The sequence below is a fragment of the Globicephala melas genome, chromosome 16 (genome assembly GCF_963455315.2).
Source record: "Globicephala melas chromosome 16, mGloMel1.2, whole genome shotgun sequence".
NCBI lineage: Eukaryota > Metazoa > Chordata > Mammalia > Artiodactyla > Delphinidae > Globicephala > Globicephala melas.
Window position 1 is genome coordinate 76,285,325 of NC_083329.1, and position 18,347 is coordinate 76,303,671.

General features: G+C 37.3%; 1 protein-coding gene across 1 annotated transcript in view; it reads right to left on the minus strand.

Moving 5' to 3' along the window:
* Positions 1-18,347, minus strand: part of RYR2 (ryanodine receptor 2) — a 721,218-nt gene that overhangs the window by 414,641 nt on the left and 288,230 nt on the right. The window contains exons 5-8 of the mRNA XM_060286446.1: positions 17,972-17,986; positions 10,842-10,916; positions 7,674-7,752; positions 4,724-4,836 (exon numbers count right to left, since the gene is read on the minus strand). Of these exons, the coding sequence (XP_060142429.1) occupies positions 4,724-4,836; positions 7,674-7,752; positions 10,842-10,916; positions 17,972-17,986 (282 nt within the window). The remainder of the gene's footprint in view (positions 1-4,723; positions 4,837-7,673; positions 7,753-10,841; positions 10,917-17,971; positions 17,987-18,347) is intronic.

Below are 18,347 nucleotides of genomic sequence, written 5' to 3' on the forward strand. Positions count from 1 at the left end.
AGAAAGAAACGAGGGACAAGATGTTCTTTCCAAATGGAACAGTCTATGATTCCATCACCTGAGCCACAGAGAGAAAAAAAAAAGGCTCAAGGTAAATAAATAAAAAATAAATTGGATGGAATCTAAGAGAAAAAAAAAAAGAAAAGAAAAAGGTCATGAAGAACCTAGGGGTAAGACGGGAATAAAGACACAGACCTACTATAGAGCATGGACTTGAGGATATGGGGAGGGGGAAGGGTAAGCTGTGACAAAGTGAGAGAGTGGCATGGACATATGTACACTACCAAACGTAAAACAGATAGCTAGTGGGAAGCAGCCGCATAGCACAGGGAGATCAGCTAGGTGGTTTGTGACCACCTAGAGGGGTGGGATAGGGAGGCTGGGAGGGAGGGAGACTTAAGAGGGAAGAGATATGGGAACATATGTATATGTATAGCTGATTCACTTTGTTATAAAGCAGAAACTAACACACCATTGTAAAGCAATTATACTCCAATAAAGATGTTTAAATAAATAAATAAATTGGTTGATACGATGAAGAGCTTGAAAATATTTATGATCACTGTCTTTTTAGCTATCAGTATTTTTAAGCAACTTGAGGGAGTTCGGTAACTTACTATGCAATCAGAACACCTAGCATTTATTGGAAATTCAGAGGTGGGTATGAGAGAAGTAAATTTTTCTGAGCCCTAGAATAGCTTTCTTTTAAGCATTTTTCATCACTTTTTAGATTGTGGGGTTTTGCTTTTCCTAATTTACTTTTAGACAGTTGTTTGGTAATATTTTCATGGATTTTAAAAATCTGTCTGCTACTGTATAGCACAGGGACCTCTACTCAATACTCTGTAATAACCTATATGGGAAAAGAATCTAAAAAAGAGTGGATATATGTATATGTATAACTGATTCACTATGGTATACACCTGAAACTAACACAACATTGTAAACTAACTATACTCCAATAAAATTTTTTTTAAAAATCTGTCCGTTTCTATAGGTGACAGAGAAAATTATTCAAAAATCAATGTTTCAAATGAGAGAAATCCAATCCACGTGTTGAAAACTCTTGTGCATACCATGGTGATTTTTATATCTTTCTAACACAAGTAAAAATTATTTTGCGTGCTTTACCTTATTTCGTTTAGTCTGAAAGAGATTCACAGTAATATCTATTTGACCAAATTTCCTCTCTTTTAAATTGTATCTTTCTCTTATATTTAAGCTGCTTTGATAAAGCCTCCTTTAAAAGAAAAAAGTAAGTCGTTCCAATGGGTCAAAGGATTTTTTCTTCCTCTTAGATATTCCTGAAAAGAGGATTAGAATATCATTTCATATTAGAATATGAAACAGCAAGATTAGAAAAGACATTATTTGGATGAGTGGCTTACAACCTTTTCTGGAGATAAAACCCTTTATTCCTGAGAAATCATGTACACGGTTCATCACATAAAGCAGAAAAGGGCAGAGCATCCTAGGTGGGGCCTGGGCTCCGGGAGCCCAGCACAGTCCACAGGACACCTCCGCAGAGGACAGAGTGAAAATCAATCCTTCAATCCGTTTTAATCAATTTAGCATCCCAATAGTTGTAAGCTTGATTAGAGCAGCAAATGCACAATTAGATAGTTCAAACGTAGCTTAACCATCACTGTTCCTGAAGAGATATTAGATCAAAGGCCAACAGACACTAACAAATGAAAAGTTACAAAGTCAATGACAGGACGTGTTTACTTTTAGTAGTTAGTTTTAACGGATGTGTTTTCAGCCATATTTCTTACTCATTTTTAACCATGTCAGCATCTTCTCAGAATATGAATCTGACTTTCACATGATAGCCCTTTATTTAAAATCAACTGTAACGGTCTCTTCACTTCTCACTTCCCAACTTTCTCCTCTTCTGGTTAAATATCTACAGTTCTTAAGAGGCACAAATCTCCTGGGTAAATTGTGATAACAATTCACTAAGCAATTTTTATATGTGCCATTCATAGAGCTAAGAGTGTTGTCTGGATTAAGCATTCAATCCTCTTAATATCCCTGTGAACTAGGCTATTACCCCCATACTGCAGATGAAGAAACTGAGGGTTTGAAGAGGTTATATGATTGGCCCAGGCTCATGCTTAGCAGGCTCCGTACCAATAAACAATATATATATATATATATATATATATGCCCAATTTTCAGTTATTCAGCTTCAGTACGAGGATTTTTCCAGCTGCCGCTGTTTAGTCCAATGTCTTTTACTGCCTCGCTTTTTGCCCTCTCACTTCCTCCAGATCCTTCTCACTAAGTACCATGTAGGTCCTTGAATCCGTGAACATAATACTCTGTATTCTCACTACTAATGACTCACAGTGGAAATGTGAGGTAATAATTAACTATCCCTACACCCACAGAAACATCCTTCAGCATCTCTAACCTAAACCCTAACACTTAGTTACTGTCTCACGATACTCTCCTGCAGTTCCATGGGTTTGGTTTGGTTTTTCCACTATTTTTTTTGAGGCTGGAAGCCATGTGTAATCTGTCCTTGGTCATTCCTGTGGTTTCTACTATATGCTAGGTCTATACAGATGATCACTAAACTCACTGACTTCATCATCAAATAAAAGTGAAATTTTAACAATCTGGTTGGCTTACTATCTGGAGCTCTATATAAAAGGGTATCAGAAAAGGAACTTAAATAAGTTGGCTAAAATGTAGCTTGAGGGCTTCCCTGGTGGCGCAGTGGTTGAGAGTCCGCCTGCCGATGCAGGGGACGCGGGTTCGTGCTCCGGTCTGGGAAGATCCCACATGCCGCAGAGCGGCTGGGCCCGTGAGCCATGGCCGCTGAGCCTGCACATCCGGAGCCTGTGCTCTGCAACGGGAGAGGCCACAACAGTGAGAGGCCCATGTATCGCCAAAAAAAAAAAAAAAAATGTAGCTTGAAAATTATCTGTGAATGTAATTAATCATGAGGTTTACTTATTTCCCTAAGTAACAGAAGGGGCACCTCAGGCATTACAATTACTGCCAATGTTTGTACAGTGTTCTTTAATTCAAAGCATCTTTAAAATCCATCATCTCATTGCTTCATCACGGTAACTGTGGTGCTAGGGAGAATCAGCACCATTTTGCAAGTGCGGAAGCCAGAATTCAGGGAATTAAGTGACTCAGGAATTTGCTGGTAGAATTGATGCTATAAGCTCTGGCCTCAGTGAGATTCTGAATTTTCTCCTTCTTCTGTGCATAATGATACCATCCTGTCAAATAAACTCTGCTGTGTAGTGGAAAGAACAAGTGATACAGCAAAAACATGCATACTTCTGTCCAAATCAAAATAAGATATGTGTAGAATTTATATACTAAGAAGCATGCATGAATTATTTTTATTACTGCTATTGGTTTCCAAGTAAAACTACAACTCGAAATGTTTATCTCCCGATCAAAATACATCACCTTCACATATACAGCACAGGCACACAGCAAGGGCTCAATAAATGCTTATTTGATGAGCTGACACCTTGGATTGTCCTAGAAATGTGCGTGGTGCCTGATTCCACCTACAATGCTTAAGAGACAAGAGGGGAGAGATGCTCCAAGCCTCCCTTTAGCTCTGCACCATTAGATGTTCCATTTAATTTAATAGTTCCTGTCAGTTACACAAGGCCCTGTTTCACCACTTTCCTGTCTTCATCATTACCTCTTCCCTCAAAGCAAGTAAAACCACACCCTTCTTCCTAGAAATGTTTCAAAATTGGAACTGTGTTGGTAAGCAAAACCTGACTCGAAGCACCCCCAGACCCACCTTATTTCCACGTTCACAGAGCCCAAGGGTACCAACTACTTACTTAATTCTAAAACAACTACACACAATATGTTGATTTAAGGCAGTAGGAATACACTTTCTATAAACTAGCATGAGCTTAACTGCAATGATGCTCTAGTTCTGACTTTTGTTTCAATCATCATCCACTATGATGTCTGGGATTTTTTAATGTGGATATTCATGTAAAGTTTATAATACCATATTTTATATTTCTTTGCTTTCTCAACCTTAAAATAGAAAGAATACTTTCACTGACACCCTTCACACTTCCACTGATTTCAATATTCTGCGAAATTCTGCATATGATTATTCTTTAGCAAAAATATAATTTACTACAGAAGTTAGATATTGGCCTCACCACAAAAGTAAAAAATACCTTCAATGATTAAGCATAAACTTCTTTCTTCAATCTCCCATTTCTAGCCCTTTCTCTTTGAAACAATGCAATGTCAGTGAGGGAATTAAACCATTTTTTTATTTTATTTCTCCTTTCTTAGCATGACAAGTGTTCCTCACATAATAATCTGCTTTCATAAATATCAAAATAGGTAATCACAGCCTCATTAATATAGCCTTCTATTGGGCGCAAAATAAAGTCCATGGAATTTCAAATTCCTGATTGGACTGCATTTACATGCTGTTAATAAAATAATCCAAGAACAGGCACTATCGATGTCACGAACTTACATATCAAGGGCACGAGGGAAGCCTGTCTAAATAATCCTGGTAAGCCACACTTCCACACCTGTCACATTATTCTTCTACTTAGGGAGTTATGTATAATTCATCAAATAGAGATACAGGCTTGTTTCTAAGCAATTTTCCTAGATAATTTGCAATTTCAGCTTTAAAAAGATCATTCTATTGACCTGTCACTTATCATATCACCAACTACATGATCCGCCTTTGCACACTTACCAAGTACCTTTCGGAGGACACACTAACTAAGATGAGGTCATCTCCAACCCGTACTTTTTCTCCTTCTGAGCGCTGCTTGGAGGCAGGATGGATGGTCCACCAACAAGCTTCACCTGCACAATGATTGAAATGTGAAACACAGAGAAATGCCTCAGTTTCAAACTCGATATTCTTTGCCAGAGACTCCAACATACAAGAGGGAAATGAAGTCCTCAAAATCAGTCTTCTTAAAATGAAACTGTCCTATTCACACAAACGTCAGAAATTTGAAATAGAACGCAAATTCATCTCTTAGACCATGAAAATCAAAAAGAATTAGGCCAAATTAGCTTAGAATCTAAAAAAATAGTGGGTATATGTATAACTGATTCACTTTGCTGTACAGCAGAAACTAACAGAACATTGTGAATCAACTATACCCCAATAAAAATTAGAAAAAAAGGGGAAGAAAGAAAGAGGGAGAGAGGGAGGGAGGAAGACATACTGACATGAAAAGACTATTCTCATAGAAACGGGCTGTGACATTAGGGGAAGTTTGGTGTCTCTTTCCCCCACTAAGAATTGCTTTAAAAGGATGTTTATTTATGCTAAGACAAGGCCAATTTCACCAGCCACGCTGATCCAACTTCGCTCCTTACACAGTCACATGTTGTTACACTGCTCACACTGCTCTCTCCTATTAACATCTAGTTTGCCACTTGATTTTCAAAAGGATTTGGGTTTTTGTGACATGACAGTTGCATTATAACAATTTAAAAAACCTCTGCTTTTGAGGGGATGCTGATGCAAAATAGGTACACAATATTGTCCCCTAAGCTTTACTATCCTGTGCCTTATTTTACAATATTGTGTTATTTTAAAATGTGGTAGTTTCTATTAATCTAGGAGTAAAATAGTAGAGAATCCTACAGAATTTTCTGGGATACATTATGAAAATATCTGGGTATACATAAAATCAAATAATTTCTTGTAGAACAAGTCAAGCATACGCCTCATGAACCATATAACCATACTTCAGTCTCATCACCTAGGATATAAACATAAGCACACAACTTTTCAATCTCTTCACAGTTCCTTTTGAAACCTTTAAGTTCTATTGCAAAATGGGAATCGTTTTAGTGATATCTGTCATCTAACAATTATCATTCTCTGTGCCCAGCTTTATTATTTCTCCATAAAGCTTTTTTTTTTTTTGCTTCTTTACTAATTGCCCAATGCCAAAATGTAAACTCCATGATAGCAGGGCATTTGTATGTTTTGTTTACTGGGGTTTCCCCAGCTCCTACTAGCATTCTGTAGGCATTCAATAACAATTCATTTTGCATAAATGAGTAAATGAGTCAGCAGATAACACTTCTTAAGCATATTTAACAGGCAATATGTAATCTATGTCCTGAGCTGCTTTTCTTACACAAACCATATTCTTACTTGAACGTCATGTTGCAGAATTCCTTATCTTCATCCACTCAACTCACATTTTTAGAGTTGTAGGGAGTTTTTCATTCATTCACTCTAATATTGATAAAGCACACACTATTTGTCAATCATTGCTTTAGTAGCTGGGGATACCTCAACAAATAAGGAAGAAAAAGTTATCTGCCTTGTGAGTTTCATTCTGATCAAGGCAGGCACACAACAAATGATAAATATAGTAAATAGTTCAGTAATTCAGAAGAAGTAGAGACCAATGGGGAAAAGAGAGCAGCATATGGGTGTAGGGTGAAAGACTGCCTAGTTTGGTGGGTTTCACTATTATATAATCATCTCAATGTATGAAAACAAGTTATAGATCGTGCATGTCTTTTACTCCTCTTGAGAGAGAGGACTGAAGATTTTTTTTCATGCAACTATGTGCTGCAGTAAATTAATTACAATGAGAAAACTAAAACTACTAGCCAAAATACAGAGGAATGATGGAGCCTATAGAAAATGAAATAAACATGAGAAGAACACATTTATCTTTTTGGTGTCTGGGATTCTTGGAATTTCTTGTACGAGGTGATGTGTTGGTCCATTAAAAAGTTAATTAGGTTGGTAAACAGAAATTTATTTTTATCCATTTGTTATGAGTGAAAATTTTAGAGTATGGGAAAGTATTTTAAAAAGGAGGGCATGTGTGAACTTGATCCCACCCATAAAAGCAACAACTTAATGAGTCAGTCTATTTCCTTCCATTCTTTTTTCTAGTTGGTCTTTTATTTATTTTTAATTTCTATTTCCTTCCATTCTTTTTTCTAGTTGGTCTCTTATTTATTTTTAATTCCAAAATCGGGACATGCTCATTGTAAAAGATAAAGCCATCAAATTGTACAGAGGTGTATAAAGTGTAAAGTTCTCAAAGCATTGAGAATAAAAACACAAATAAAGCCTATACTTTCCTATCTGGAGTCTCCAAAAGTATAAATGTGTTAATATGTTTTTTGTTTCAAAAATATGTAAATACATAGATATGGCGCATATGATGACCTGTGGACAGGGGAATGAAGGAGGCTTTCATTTGCTACTTTTTTGTTTGAATGTTGACATTGACAATGTTACATGTGTACACTTAAAAATATTTTAAGATGCAAGCTGAAAGGTAGAAAAGATATGCATTAATAATACTTTACAAACTAATCAGAACACAGTAATATGGTTAACTATCAGCAGAGCATAAGTACTGTTTTCCTACCCAACTCCAACAAAAGAATAAGGTTTGAAGTCTAGTTTGCACATCAAGCTAATTATGTGGGGATGACCCACCAGTAGAAACAATGTACATTTCCTCCTTCTATTAAAACCTTTCCTAGTTAGTCATTTATTTTTTTCCTGAATTCGTCCCTAAGAATATTCAACCAGTTTATCTTCCAGAATATTCAACCAGTTTATCTTCCATCGTGTCTCAATACGTCTCCCAATCCAATCCCTGCCATGATCTGAGCGCAGCTTCATCACGGACCAAGGTGCTCACCTGTTGTGTCCTCTTGCAAGCCAACATCAAAGGCCAGTTTATCAGTTGAAGACCGAGAGGTGGACAGGCAGCACAGATACTAAAAGACACAGAATCAGTAGCTGTCACTAAACATTTATTGTCCATTCCAAGTCTAATTCTGAGCACTTACACAGCCTAAATGAGGAACAATGCTGTAGAGGAAATGTGGTTTTCTTCCCCCTCACAGAAAGACTGCAGAAATATGCCGTCGGTAAAAGAAGACAAGTAATTGGGGATATGTCTGTACATCGCTCACTTCATCTGATATTCACAATCATAAGCAAAAGGACAACCTGATCTGTCAGTTGGAAATCGTTCTCCCAAGCAGAAATTTGAACACTATTCACTTCTAGCTTCTAGTTTTGTTTTCATTTTTAAAATTTTAACTCTCTGAAATTTATCCAGAATTGAATTTCAAATGGTGTGTGTGTGTAGCCTGTCGCTTCACTGCAGTGAGGGTTTGTCACGTGTATACCAATGTGTGTTTCCCTAGGAGGAATGGTACTCTCCCAACACCACCATCTCCTGATTTCTTTCTCTCCCTCTTAAGTTTTCCTAACTACATATTCTTGGACATAAAATTTAGGATAATTTTTCAGGGCAACTCCTCTATCCCCACCCCAACCTCAAAATCCTCATTAAGTGTTGCAAGAATGAGAACACAAAGATGAATGTGGTATGAGCTCAAGATACACTGCCATCTACACCAACCAAGTGCCGTGCCGGAAAGAACAGGAGTCCTGCAAACAGGACTCTGGGACAATGCTGGGGACTGAGCAAGCACAGACGTCCCAGAATCATGGAACAAGTAATGAGAAGCCTAGAAAACACCTATGACGGAATAGGGTTCACCCAGCTCAGGGAATGTCTGTGAGCATAAGGAGGCAGGTGAAACACGGATTGGGGACAGATGTGCTGGCACGTTACATGGAATTCGGTGCCGTGAGGAGGTAAAAATCAACTGACCTGGAGCCTCTGTCTCTTGACTGCAAACCACTGACCTCCCAAGTTATAGAAACAAGGCTTCAAGGGTCCCCAGACATTTTCCTAGCTAGTCAGGAGTATGAGTCTGACCTCAAGACAGGCAGCCCATGGTGGCCCCTGAGGGTTACAGACCTTAGATCTAAGCATATGAAATATCTGCCTTTATTTGAGAAAAAGTAACAGTGTTATAATACTGATTTCCCAGGTAAAAACTTAGTGATCTCTATTAAAGTCTTCTGCAGTATTTCTCAACAATATTACAGTACCAGGCACTGCAACTGTTAGCGTACATTCTCTCCTCTTCTAACGTTCACAGCAACTGTGAGGCACACACTCTAATTATTTCACTAAATGTTAATTAAATTCTGTTAAGGGTAAAGACTTGGTCTTATTTACTACTATATCTAGCACACAGGAGGTGCTAAATAATATGTATTGACTGAATGGATAAAATTTAAGCAATTACAGGCTTCAAGAAGTTTGCCAAGGTATCCAAGGCTGTACAGCATACAGGAAAGTGAGCCTGAACACAGATCTACCAAGCAAGTTCAGGCGCTTACCCATCTATATGTATCAAGGGTATTTTTCTGAAAACTGACTCTCATATGTATTATTTTATGTGTTTTCATTGCTATTGAAAGTGGAATTCCTTCCATGAAGTTCTAATGTGTGAGTGCTATATGCAAAAAGGTTGTTTTTATATATTTGTCTTCTATCCAGCCACTTAAAGCGTTCTCCTTTATTTTATTTCATACCTTACTAGGTCAGCCAAGATTTCCAGAACAATGTTAGATGCTAGCGTATTCTTGGGAGGTTTTTTTCTTTTAGTTTTGTCAAGAATGGATTCAGTGTTTGACAATTAAGTATGAGGTCATTGATTTGACATAAATATTTTCTTTATCATTGAGAAAATAATCATCAATGCTTAGTTTTTATTAGGAATTGGTATTTTTATTAAAAACCTGTTTCAGCACCTGTTAAGATGATCACAGTTTTTCTCATTTGACCTACTAATGTGATGTAGCATATTAACATAAATGATATTAAGTCATTATTAAAATCACATCTATACTTCTCCTCTACTTCTCTTCCTATAATTTTCAATTCCATTAACCAGATTTTTCATGTCAATATTCATGATGATGAAGATTGATGATTTTTTTTGTTTTTTTTGGTATTGATATTGAGGCTATGTTTAAGCTTTTGCTCAGGAACAGTTTACACATTTTGGGAATTATCTCCTTCTTAAAAGAAATGATTATTTTATACTTCCAGGTATTGAACTATTGTGTAGTTACTAAAATAAACTTGATGAAAAATTTAAATAATATGGATAATACTTATATTGTGATAATATGTAAAAAAAAATCTGGATATAAATTTGGTTATATAACAAGATCTCAATTATATTAAAAAAAATTTTAACGACAGCAAAGATTGAAAATTTTTAAAAAGTCCCCAACAGTTTTCTCTCATTGGTGTGATCATGAAGATTTTTTTCTTCTGTAATTTCCAAATCTTACAGAATGAATATGTAGTGTTTTTATAACTTAATAAAGCTTTTAAAAGAATGGAATATTTATATATTTTATTTTATACATATTTTATACACACACACACACACACACACACACACGCATATATAAATGAGAATGAGTAAATTGTGCCTGAGAGGAACCCAGTGGATAAATGGATAACTGGGTGCAAGAGGAGCTGATATGGAAAAACAAAGAGAACAACTAGTTAAGAAGGAAAAGAAGTTAGTGGAGAGTTGAAGGTGGGACTCGCAGTCCGTTTTTTATACTATTTTTCAGTAAGGATGCTTTAATTCTCTAATAAATAAACGGTTTGAAATAAAATCAGAAATGAGAACTATTTCTTACTTGACTCTTAACACCTCTCTCCTCCTAAACCTAGTCTTTCAAAAGTAAGATACAAAAAATAGAAGTCACATAATGATAGAACTGAAGGACCTTAAAGGTCCTCTAAGCTGTCATCTTATAAATGAGAAAACTAAGCAGGATATAAAGATATTAAAAAAATACATACAACCAAGCTTGTTAAAGCCATCAGTGAAATGGGATTACCAAATATTTCCTGACCACATATGCACAAATGGATCAGCATGACCACAGGGGAGATGCAGTCTACACGTGTACTCACCATGCCGCTGTAGGAATGGCGCAGCAATATGGCATGTCCATAGAGGAGCGTTCGGTGGCCACCACCTTGAGCGGTCTGCAGAGAGCAGAGAAAGGGTCGACAGGAAAAAAAGAGTAAATTTAACTAAGTCCATAAAAATGCTCTCTTGTTCTCATGGAAAAGTTTAATGGGAAAAAATAAAAGAAGAGCTATTGCAGATGAGCAAAGTGCTGTGGAAAGAATGCTTAAATTGGGACAAAGCTACCAAGAAAACCTTCTCCTGTGGGGGGAGGGGGCTAGCAGTTGATCTAGTTCTTAAAGAATGAACTCGAGTTCAGTAAATACCATAATTTGTAATTTTTGATTCCCAGTTATTTGTTGTCTGTATTTCCCATTACACTGTGGTCCGCGTCGAGCAGGGGCTATGGTACTTTGGGCATCGTGGTATACCAGATTCCTTCCAAAATGCCTGGCACATAGTAAGGACTAGATAAATACTTCTTCAGTGAATGAGTCTTCTTAAAACACAAAATTCATCAAATCATCTTCAGGCTTAAAAACCTTTCATATCTTCCAACTGTTTACAGAAAAAGCGTCCAAATTCCTTTATACGAGAGAGCGGAACGCTTCTCAAATTCTAGCAGGCTTACAAATCACCTGGAGAGCTTGTTAAAACACAGAACCCTGAGCCTACCCCCAAGATTCCGATCCAGTAGGTCTGGAGTAAACACAGAGATGTTTCATTTCAAAAATTTTCCAGATGACCGAGGTGCTGCTGTTTTGCGGACAACAGTGAGTAGTACACACATAGAGGACTTTAGTCTCAGCCCTTTCTAGCCTCGCCCCCAAATCCCTTGTGCTCCAGACAGACACACTTTCCCTGCCCCGACCTTTCTTACTGCTCTGTCTTAGAACACAATACTCCTTCCCTCTGTAGTCTTTTCCACCTCGTCGACTGCTTTAAACTCAGGTTAAGGGCTCCCTCTTCTATGAAGCTACAACCTGAGCTAAATTTGAGAAGCCAGATGGGTTCCCCGATCCAGGTGAGTAAAGGTGTCATAGGAAACAACTCCAGGGTATTAAGAAAGAGGAAGGGACCATGGGATTGCAGTGCTGGGTCGCAGAGAAACTAAACAGGAGTCATAAAAGTAGATCAGGGTAACATCACGGGAGGTACAGAACATTATGCCAAGGAGGCTGCCCTTTTTTTCTGTAGGAAAAAGAGGTCTTTAAGGATGACTGTGATGTTACTGACTTATACATACTCTAAGAAGTACAGGAGAAAGTACTTTAATATTCATTATTAGTATAGCTTTTTTACTAAAAATATATCCCCTTCCTACTGTTCCACATAATTTCTTAAAATAACTTTACATGTTATGCTTAAAAGACTTCCAAACCATTTAAAAATAGGTATTAAAAGGTACTAAAATTATGAGAAAAAAACTGCTTTACAAAAAAGGAAAGTTACTTTTTCACCTCCAGAGTGAAAAAGGGAAAAATCTACTCTGCAAAACTATATTCCTCCTAAGAATGAGGCCCTGTTTAGAGAGTACTTTTATTTTCTATAATATATTTGATTTACTGTGGCCAAGAACAACTTATTTACCTTGTCTGATTGGGACTAGTTTGGTAGGAGCTTACCTTTCCCTACCAGATATAAGTTCCAACGCTACAAGATCCAGCTGAACTTTAATGACACTAGACAGTCATACCAACCAAAACAAGGTGTTTTTAGATGAAGAACAAGCTTTAGATTTAACCAGAGTGCTGTTTTTTCTGTAAAGCTTTGCCTGTGCATTTCATGTGTTCATATGTACATATATACATAAATGGTCAAATTGGTTAAGAGGAGATATTTTAGTATCTGGATTTTCTTTCAAAGATCTTATATATAAAGATTTTACACAGTTGTCTATTATGGATTTAACAGGACAGATTTCCTCACTACTCAAATGCTAATTTATGTCACAAATTTAGTTTTAATACAATTCCTGTAAAAGTATGCAAATAATCCACACTAAATTAAATTTGTTAATTAAGAGAGCACTGTTAACACAAGTGAATATAATTTCTGTCACATGGTCTGCAGTCCTTTTCCTCTAACTTGTCATTTTAAATAATACTACTGTGATTGGCTCTGATTCAGGACAAATAAAATGTATAATTTCCACTCTTGGGCAGGCTGGATAACTTATTCAACAAACATTTATCAAAAGAATTGTGTTTGTGGGATGCATCCAAAGACGTACCTTGGTTCTTTATTTGTGCTTTCTGATTTGGTCAATCAATCATATCGATTTTCTTGGTAACTTTGGCCTGGTCCTTGCTTTAATTTAAGGGAACAAATATTTATGGACTTCCTCTGATGTAGGGAACTACCGGTACTTTAAGAGGATGGTTACACCTGTTAAAGTACCGGTTACACTGGCTTAGCCACCTCCAGGGTTATTCCTTCAAGACTCTACAGCATGCTGCCTCAAAGTGGACTGGGTAATCCCCCAGGGCAATTTCCATGAGAAAAAGTTCATCACTGCTGGCTAATAACATCACAAGCAGTAGTAATTCAGTAGTCTGGAACAAGGGGTCCATTTCTCCTCCGGCCACCCAAACCAGAACCTTACAAGCTCACAGTGCTATAACCATCATAACCTTTGGTAATCCAGCCAGGACCAACTAGATAGAACCAATCAAGCTAATGGACCAACAAGTTCGAGGCCAGCCCACCCCTCAAAATCGCACTTTGGAAAAATATTTTGGTGCTTTCTGAAGTTAACATGTTCACTGTTCCTTGGACTCTAAAACACAGGCAAAGTAAGCGGTGCTTTCCATTGCACCAGTTAAGAGAAAAAGTAGAAAGTTAAATTTTATGTAACAAACCTTGTGTTCACATTCATGTCACCTATACTTTAGTCCTACTGATTCTCCAGTAAACATTATACAAAAGAAACACTTTTTTCTATTCATTCAAAAGATATTTATCGGGTATCTTCAAATACTGTATCTGAGAGGTACACTATCTGATGTCAAGGGTATTAGGCATAATAGGCTCACAGCTTGTTTTCCTCTGCCTTCAAAATGAGAGTTTTCTCTAATTATTCATTCATTCAACAACTATAAACTGAACCCATGCGTTTCCCTACCAAAGACTTGCACACGAACAGCAAAGAAAACAGAAGTTTAAGAACTAATTCTCTCTGCATTTCTTACCACCTCCAACTACATGTCGGACTATCAGGTCTTTTTAGTAAAAGTATTACCTGGAACTTACACGTCCTTGACATACATTTCCGAGTGTGACTTGGGCCCTACCCGTTTCTGAAAATGCAACGGTCTGTCCCTCACACCCCAGCTCTCCCCTGTGATTGGCTGGGCCTGTGGTATGGTTGGTGAGCTGTGAACAGCCCGCTATGGCCCCTCTGCAGATCCTGAAGTTGGCTTCTGCTAGACTGCTGTAGCCTCCCATAGGTGAAGGGGGTTTACGCTAAGGGGCTGTTGTTCTTTCAGGGAAAAACACCACCAACCCAAGGTAACAACTACCATTTCCAAACTCCTCCCTCTAAATATTTCTGGTGTCAGAGAGCCAAGAATCATTTAATAAAGGGTAAAATTGAACTTTCTGAAAATATCAGTTAAAAAAGTTTTTTCAGTTCTGTGCGTAGGTTTGGTCCCAGGACCCCTGAGATGACTGACAGGGCTAATATTAAACGATAGTGTAAAAAAGTTGAACTGGTGAACTGTAAGTGGATAAAAAAAGTTCAGAGTACGTTCAAACAAAATCTAAGCAACAAAGCTGTATGTATTCTAAACAAACCACACTTCAATTTTTCCACAGATTATTTTAATACCAATTTGGTATTATTAGGTATTCCTATGCCTTGAGCTTTGCAGCATCTTGGCCCAAAATGTGCAATCAGGGTACCCATATTGTAAGCAGAAGCTCTGATGGAAATACTTCTACATTTACATTTATTCAGAATAAGATGCAGTCATAAGGTATCATTTATTAATCTGTTCTCCTCCTCTGTGGGGAGGGGAAAATTGGATCATTGTAGCTACCTTTGAGGTACCACTGTTACAAGCTTAAAATACAACAGCAGAAAAGCATAGTACATAAAACCAGAATAGTAATGACTGAGATCAACTCAAGAGGTTTAAACATGCATAAACATTACTAGCTATGTGTTTCTGTTGTTTGGGGTGTTTTTCCTCCTCTGTGTTTAATAAAGTATGTTCGTACCACATATTTGCTTAATGCGTCTTTAGTGTCATTGCTATTTAAAACCATTTAATTTATTAACTATATAACACCTAAATATTATAAGGTTTTCTGTTTTACTAATCATTTTTTCTGTACAAAAATGCTATGCTAATCAATGTAGGACATTTCTCATAATTCCAGGCCCTTATTATTCGAGAGTTTTTTTTTTTTTTTTTTTTAAATAAATCAGAGCTTCCCTGGTGGCTCAGTGGTTGAGAGTCCGCCTGCCGATGCAAGGGACACGGGTTTATGCCCCGGTCCGGGAAGATCCCACATGCCGCGGAGCGGCTGGGCCCGTGAGCCATGGCCGCTGAGCCTGCGCGTCCGGAGCCTCTGCTCCGCAACGGGAGAGGCCACAACAGTGAGAGGCCCGCGTACCGCAAAAAAAAAAAAATAAATAAATAATAAATCAGACTCTACAGGAGAACTTTTCTATAGCCCTTGATCATTATAACACGCCATTTCAGAAGAAAAACGATGAAATCTTAAAAAGAGTTTACTGCTTAGGTAATACTAAGCTACACAACCAACGTTTAAAACGATAGACAACAACGAAAAGGAATTTGCCTTGGAGAACTTCTTTCATAGTGCTCAGATATTTAAGCAGGGAAGCTTTTAAGTTTACCTTCAAATACAAAGAGTGATACTCGGGTAATGAGTTGTTTCAGGGAGAAAAACAAAAAAAAAAATCTCTGTGCGTAAGCCTTCACATCATCTGAACGTGACTTTCCAACGCAAATGTGAACAGCACTAGACAGAGGAGGAGCACAGAACTGCTGGCCTGGCATCTGGTCCACCTGGGGTCCCCGGCAGCAGGAGCCATGCAAACAGCCCTGCCATCTTCAGTAGTGAATCATATAACAGGTTCAAAGGATGATTATAATAATTAATGAGAAATCTGGCTTCAGTGCAAAATAAATATGTTTGACAAACCAGCTGACCACTGTCGAGACAGCCACTTGGCATTAGATGGCTAACTTTTGAGGGAGGGTGTCTTAACCAAAGGTCTCCAGAGGGAACAGACCAGGACTAGGACAGGACTAACTGATCACTGCTCAGTGCCACCAGCAGAAATGAGCACCTGCGACAAGGAAGCATCTGGCTGGTTCTAGGAGGTTCTAACGATGTGTGTCCAGGTCGGAAAACCAAAGCAAGTCACGACTGAAAAGTGAAAAAGCTGCATAAAATTTAGCATGCTTTTCCTTGTAATTGGTTTAAATTACTATAGTTTAATGCATAGGCCCTCGCTTAGTCAAATTCTAACCTTTCCAGATGATCCAATGCAGGTATGAAAATAAGTCATTGGGTTTCTGGCCTTGCAGTTAAAAGAAGTCAGAGCTTAATTAAATTACATCAGGTACACCACCTGGTTTCAGCCAAATGGACATCATTTTTCTATTTGCATTGATTTTTATATGAATCAGCTCTCATGAAAGAGCTTGAGGTACATGCTTCAGGAACTAAGCCATTTACTGTTCTCCAAGGAATCACAGAAATGGCATAGACAAAGGATTTGAATAGGAGTGAGATGATGAAATGAGTACAGTAAATGCAGATTTAGCAAGCAAAACTGCTAATTTTTAAAAAATCAAACCCAATTTCATTATTCATTTATTTAGCCTTGTCGCGCGGCATGCAGTATCTTAGTTCCCCTACCAGGGATCGAACGTGTGCCCCCTGTGCCCCCGGCAGAGTCTTAACCACTGGACCGCCAGGGAAGTCCCCTTCATTATTTATTAATATTTGCAAAGAGGGAACATATTCTTGTTTTCTGCGGTTGATAACATTTTCCCAACCAGATCCCTTGTTTCGTGATCTGCCTCATTGAGCAGTTCATGTCCTCGCTTCCCAAGGTAATAACAATAGTTTCCACTGGAAAATAATGGCTGGAATTATTTGAAATTTCGGCAAATGTTGTGGGTCCTTGTTGATAGGGACTTCAAGTAAGTGTTCTGCTCTGTCACCCTATCCAAACTGTCAAATTCTTAATGTTAACGAATAGGTCCATGTGTCAACACAACGCTCCTGGTTCAGAGTTCTGTCAAATATGAATGTAACTCCACAGAAAATGAATCCTTTGCTTCCTTTTCTTCTAAGCAACCTTTTAAATCTACATCCAGAATTTTGATTTCACACTTTTCAGAGTTTATATCTTCTGAAATTTTTGAATATATTAAGCCTTCATTACCTGAACACAATCAATTTCTCTACACAATTTTCCTCAGCTTGTAGGATAAAAATTAAATTTCATGAATGTTACATGAGAAATGTAGCAGGTATATAAAAATGAAACAACATATTTCTACTTTTTCTCTCAAATAATGACATTCTGCTGTTCCTCTCTTTTCCCTACACGTGTCCTTCAATGACATGACCATGGATTTTACTCTTCTCTTTTAGTCTGTCTCTCTTAAAACCTTTTTTTCTAATTTGATTGAGGAATAAAAAGAAGTCAAATTATTTTCACATCTCCTGGAGTAAGTAGTTCACTAGGAGCTTCTTGGTGCCCCTTCTAATTTAGCCTCTTCTAATTTTCCAGTGTATGAATTTGCTATTGTATTCATGCAACAGTGCATAAACACAAAACAGCCAATATAATTCCCACAGTGAAAATTCTAGATGGAGAACGACAGAAAAAAAATCTGTGTCAATGGGAGAAATTCCTAACGTTGGCTAAGTAAGACTTAGTATGTCACAATATGACCCAAAGATGTCAAATGTCAATAAATGTAAACATGGGATGTATTTACTGAAGTTTAAAAGTTTTGATTTAATTTTTGAAAACTTTAAAATGTGAAGAAAAGTGCCATGAATTCAAAAATTAAATATGAGTAACCAAACACAAAACATACAAAGTATTACATATACCGCAGATGATCCAATGCCTTACCTTCATCATGAATTTCTGTAGGGGCATAAGGAAAAGAGAAAATATTAAATATACATTATTTCAAAGACATTTTAAAATATCTTATTTTTAGACTCCACTGTTCTAAATGGAGTTACATGAACAATAAACAAAAAAACATTCACTGTGTTGTCACAACAAAACTTAATATCAACTACATGCTAGAGAAAAGGTGTGGCAAGCCAAACTCTTTTTAGAATGCTTCTACATTAATTCTTTCTTTTCTGTGAAAACATGCTACTTGACTTTAATGCGTGATTTAATTTACAGCATATTTAAGCACCCAAAAAACAGTATAATCCTAAAATTATATTCTGACAATGCTTTAAAACATTTTTCATCTCATCTGTTGCATAAA